Below are 5,264 nucleotides of genomic sequence, written 5' to 3' on the forward strand. Positions count from 1 at the left end.
GTCAGAGTAGAACTGTGCCCACAGGGTTCTCAGTGGATGATGTTTCATAAGTAGATCCCACTCATGGTGCCCCGTGTGTGTCGGAGGAGAACTGTGCCCACAGGGTTCTCAGTGGGTGATGTTTCAGGTGCCTCTGGGTGAACTGAACATCCAATTGTTTGGTTAGAAGCCGAGTGCCAACAGTTTGCACCATCAGGGCTGCTAGACCTGGTGTGAGTCAGGGGCCCAGGCAGAATGTCCTCTACTTTGAGATCGTGTCCCCATGCTGGATGCTTCCAGGGAAGGTGGTTCTAGAAAAAACCTCTGGTAAGCAGTGTTCCCGTGGGCTTTGTAGGGATGCATTGGTGGGTTAGGGCCTCCCTCCGATGCATTCTGACTTCATATCCCCTCTGCAGGTGATTCTGCTCCTTGGGGAGCTGTGGGGGAAGGCTGAGAGGAGGCATTGAATCTGGCCCATAGGGAGACAGAGTCCCTGTCTTGCCCTGGGGTGAAGGGTTGTCACACCAGCTGTGCTCAGATGGGGATGAGAGAAAGGGGTAGGTTCTCTGACCTTGAACCTCCTCCTCAGTAAAACAGGGGTGACTGGAGGGGTCCCTGTGATGGACTGCCTGCTCCCTATAGTCGGCCCCTGTAAGGGCGTGCACGCTGCATGAGGAACTCTTTATTTTTGGGGTTTCCATGCACAGGGGGACACAGGGACATGGAACACACAGCATGCAGGTCATAACAAAACTCTCTCATCCCCTGCCTCCAGGGTGGCACCACCATGTGGGGGACGTGGATCACAGGTCTCCGGGCTCCCTGCCCCTCTGGCCTGCTAAAGCATTGAGTTCTGGGGTGTCTACAATGTCTGTTTGGTATACACAGTCCACCCAGTGGAGTCCGGGGGCTTCACAAGGGACTCTCGGCCAGCCCAGGAAGTCCGTGAACCGAGGTGGTCTCTGTGGAGGGGTCCGGGCCAACTCCACCGCCACCACTGCTCCTTACCAGGAGCAACTTCTCACTGGGGGGTCCCAGGGCAGGTCGGGCTGCATGGCTGCCTGGCCGGTGCTCGTCCTGTAGGGCCTTACCCATGCGCCAGCGGTGCCAACGCCGAAGCAGCTCTGACTGTACCTGAAGCAAAGTGGGTTCCCCTGTGCCAGGGCACCCCCGGGACCCACCTTGTCCCCCTGGGCCAGAGCTCCCTCAACCCAGACCCACCTCGGTCCCCTGTGCCAGGGCCCCCCAGACCCTCCAATCTCCTGTGCCAGTGTCCCCCAGATCCCTGGTCCCCTGTGGCCCAGGTCCCCTGATCCACCCCTATTACCAAGGCCCCCCACAACGACCCCCCACCGACCTCCTTGTTGAGAAAACAGTAGAGAACAGCTACCAACAGGCCCTGGGGAGAGAGGTGGGGTCAGGACGGCACCCATGGGGGCAGAAGGGGTCAGGACGGCACCCATGGGGGACAAAGGTAGGGTCAGGACAGCACCCATGGAGGGAGAAGGGGTCAGGACGGCACCCATGGGGAGAGAGGTGGGGTCAGGATGGCACCCATGGGGGCAGAAGGGGTCAAGACAGCACCCATGGAGGGAGAAGGGGTCAGGACGGCACCCATGGGGAGAGAGGTGGGGTCAGGACGGCACCCATGGGGAGAGAGGTGGGGTCAGGACGGCACCCATGGGGAGAGAGGTGGGGTCAGGACGGCACCCATGGGGGCAGAAGGGGTCAGGACAGCACCCATGGGGGACGGAGGTCCGAATGGCACCCATGGAGGGAGAGGTCAGGCTGTGGGGGGTGGTGAGGGCACCTGAAAGGAGCTGAAGAAAAGATCGAAGAAGAGCTTGGCAGAGCGCAGTGTGCCCTGGGCGTGCTCATCAGTCACGAAGGCAAACACAACCTCGTGGACACCCAGCAGGGGGATGAGGGTCAGCGTGGACTTGGCCAGCCTGTGAGGGCAGAGCCTAAGCCTCCAACCTCCCTGTCCCTCCCAGCCTACCTCCCCACTGAAAGCGCCCCTGGGGGAAGGTCTTCCATCTTCCACCACCCACCGGAACTTGTAGTCAGTGTAGCGCATCTGATGGGCACGCAGCTTGGTGACCAGGATGTGGACAGTGTGGATGAAGATGAAGAAGTTGATCTGTGAGTGGTGAGAACACTGCTGGGGGACAGCCCATGGACAGCCCATGGCTCAAAGTCCTGACTGGCCCACACCTGTCCCTGCTTCCCGCCTTCAGCAGAGCTGGGACCAGCAGACACCTGTCCAAAGATGACAGCCCACCACGTCCAGGCGGTCTGTCCTGACGCCCACAGTGCCAGCCAGCATCCTGGTCAAGTGCCAGGGGACAGGTGCTGTCAGCCGGCAGGGCCAGGGGGCTGCATTTCCTCACCAGGATGGCCAAGAAGATGGGGAACCGTAGAATCCACCAAAAGCCCATGTTGTCATTACTGGTCCAGCACCTGTGGGGATGAGGTTCACACCCTGCACTCCTCACCCCAGGAGCTGGGCACACTTTGGGCCTGTACCTCACCCCAAGGGGCATGCTTGACATCCTGGAAGCCCTGGGCACACATCCCCCATGCTCCCCCCAGCAATTGATGTGACCTCAGGAAGGATGGAGATAGGCAGACACCATGCCTACTTATCCCCACTGGGTTCCACCGAAGCCCCCGGGGCCCCACCCCACGTCCACATGCCCAGCACAGAGTGGTTGTAAGGGGCGAGGGTCCAGCTACTCCCTTTGCCCACTCATACTCACTGGACATTCTCAAAGAGACACTTCACTACTGTCCAGGGGATGACGAAGAGAATCGGAGTGCCTGTAAGGCATGGGGTGAAGGGAAGTGGCTGTGGTCCCAGGTCTAGCCCTGAGGGGCTGCCAACCCCCTGAACCTGGCAGCCTCACTCACCCCAGCCAATGCCCAGGTAGAGAGTGTAGAAGCTCCTCTCGCGGAAGGTGGCCCGGCCCAGCAGGCTATGTAGGTAGACGCCTTCCACCAGCAGCCAGCAGTAGTTGGCCATGACGCCATATTGCATGAACACAGCTGCCACTCGGCAGCCGGCTACTGCCTAAACATGGGTGCAGGTCAGCTGGGGCAGCCAGGTTCCCCGCACTCCTGGGGGGCTTCCACTCACCCTGTCACTAAGCCAGATGCTAACGCTGAGGTCATCACCGATACTCTGGTTGTATCGCGTCTGCAGCAGAGCATCTATGGCCAGCACGGAGGTGGCCTTTAGCACGAAGGAGGCAAACAGATTCATGTGGATATAGTTTCGGGTGCAGTGCAGCTGGCTGTGGGGACAATGGTCAGCTGGTTACCCTGCCCATGGACACCGCCTCCTGCACTACTGGCCACCACCACCACCAGATAGACAGAGGTACCTGAGGCCCAGCAAGATGACCAGGGCGAGAAGCAGTGCTCCCAGGGACAGACAGTAGCCCACCGTGTACATCACCTGAAAGTCGCTGTACATCTTGACCACTTCCTTCTGCCAAAGATGGACGAGCAGTCAGGGTGACCCCCAGCCTACCCCACCACATCTGCCCACCCTCCTACTACCTGTCGCCCACCAGGGCTGACCTGGACTTTCAGCTCGTCCACGTCCATCTGGCACTGGGAGGCGTTGCGCCATGGCTGTCCCTTGGGTCCCCGCACCCACTGCCCATCCGGCCCGCACTTTTTGAAAACGAGGCGGTGCTGTACTGGGGGTGGATGGTGGTCAGGTTATCTCCCGTGCTGACTGAGACCTTAGTCCACTCCCACCCCCTGGGCCTCCAGGAAGTACCTTTGTGGTGCCAGGGCAGGTACCAGGGACAGGAGATGTTGGCTGTGGTGTTGGGAGGGGTGTCTGGCCAGCAGGAGTACTTGTCGAAGGTTCGGTTGCAGACCAGCTCTGCAGGGCAGGGTGGCAGGGTGGCAGGGTGGCAGGGTGGCAGGCAAATGAGGTCCCTCAGCCGGGCTTGACCCCGCCTAGCGTCTGTCCTAGAATCGCCACCTGGAGCAGCTGACTTCCTTCCACCTGACCTGGGACTAGGCCTCCTGATGCCCCACCCTTGGAGCAGACCCCCACTTCCACTCTACCCAAAGCCACCTTCCCTGGAAATGCAAGTTCCCAACATGTCCCAAGCCACCTTGGGCTTCCCCTTCCCACCACCCTTCTTGCAGTCCTTCCCTGTCTGGGAGCTGAGCCCCTTTTATCTGGGGACCCTTACCGTCAACGTCACTCCAGCCTCTCAGCCCACCCCCTGCCCTGTGCTCACTGAGCTGGACGCCTTGAGCCCTGGCCTCTGGTCCTGTTTCCTCCTAACTGTGGCCAGGTGATCCCAGCTTCTCTGTGGTTGCTTTGTGGCCTGTCACGGGGTGGGGGTGGGTACCCCCAGGGAGAGGGCTGGCCTGAAGGCTGTGGAGCTCACCAGTGGGGGTCGGCAGTAGGCTTAGATTGTAGGAACACTCGTCTGCATAGCGTTTCCACTTCGCAAACAGGAAGTCCATCACCTGCGCGGCGGGGACCTGTGGCTGGAGCACAGATGGATGGGCAGCCGGGAAGATGGACAGACAGACAGGGCAGGCGGAGCATAGAGCACAAGACGCAGCCCCTGAGCTGAGGGGATAGCCGGGTGTGTATGGGAGGGGCCTCAGCACTCACCTGGAGGGTCAGCAGCAGTAGCAGCAGGAGGAGGTGGGGGCAGTGTGGCTGGGTGGGGGGCATGCCTCTGGGCAGCCGCCTTCTACATCTGGGCAAAGGGATCCTCGTGGGTGTGCTCACTCCTCCGGGGAGCCAAGAGCAAGTGTAACAGGACTTGGGGGTCCACGTCTCTGGGTCCTGCTGGATAAGTGGGGGAGGGAGTGGCAGGCTTGTCCAGGGCTGTGGGGCTCCACCGTCTCCCTTGAGTGGGGAACAGCCAGAGTCCCTTCCCCTTTGTGCTCACAAAGCTCTCGGTAGGGGGCGCTGTCAGTCCTACCCAGCTCCTTGGACGTCTCCTCACCTCTACCTATTCTTAGCCCTGGGAAAGGCCTCTTGCCAGGCTGACCGACCGGGAGTGGTGGCCATCCATCACTGAGCCTCAGCGGTGACTCCAGTCACCAGGGCCATGTTTGGTAAGTGGCCCTGGGCCAGGTCCCTGCTATGCGGACTTGGGTCACAAGCTCAGGTGGTCTTTGTCACACCCTGCCCCCCTTCCCAGGATTGGAGTATCTGTGTGCTCCCATGGCCCCTGGGGCCCATTCCTAAGATTAGCACTGTAGTGGTGGCCTGGAGCCCAGACTTGGGGTCCCTGCCCTTG

General features: G+C 60.7%; 1 protein-coding gene across 1 annotated transcript in view; it reads right to left on the reverse strand.

Annotated features, from left to right (window-relative positions):
• GCGR (glucagon receptor) overlaps positions 1–4,690 on the reverse strand; it is an 8,817-nt gene extending 4,127 nt beyond the window's left edge. Inside the window, exons 1-13 of the mRNA XM_006869631.1 lie at positions 4,628–4,690; positions 4,395–4,497; positions 3,767–3,874; positions 3,562–3,683; positions 3,363–3,469; positions 3,116–3,272; positions 2,890–3,049; positions 2,739–2,799; positions 2,370–2,439; positions 2,031–2,119; positions 1,790–1,928; positions 1,337–1,378; positions 988–1,113 (exon numbers count right to left, since the gene is read on the reverse strand). Coding sequence (XP_006869693.1) covers positions 988–1,113; positions 1,337–1,378; positions 1,790–1,928; positions 2,031–2,119; positions 2,370–2,439; positions 2,739–2,799; positions 2,890–3,049; positions 3,116–3,272; positions 3,363–3,469; positions 3,562–3,683; positions 3,767–3,874; positions 4,395–4,497; positions 4,628–4,690 — 1,347 coding nt within the window. The remainder of the gene's footprint in view (positions 1–987; positions 1,114–1,336; positions 1,379–1,789; positions 1,929–2,030; positions 2,120–2,369; positions 2,440–2,738; positions 2,800–2,889; positions 3,050–3,115; positions 3,273–3,362; positions 3,470–3,561; positions 3,684–3,766; positions 3,875–4,394; positions 4,498–4,627) is intronic.
• Between the last annotated feature and the right edge of the window lie 574 nt (positions 4,691–5,264).

This window comes from Chrysochloris asiatica, unplaced genomic scaffold, assembly GCF_000296735.1.
Source record: "Chrysochloris asiatica unplaced genomic scaffold, ChrAsi1.0 scaffold00132, whole genome shotgun sequence".
NCBI lineage: Eukaryota > Metazoa > Chordata > Mammalia > Afrosoricida > Chrysochloridae > Chrysochloris > Chrysochloris asiatica.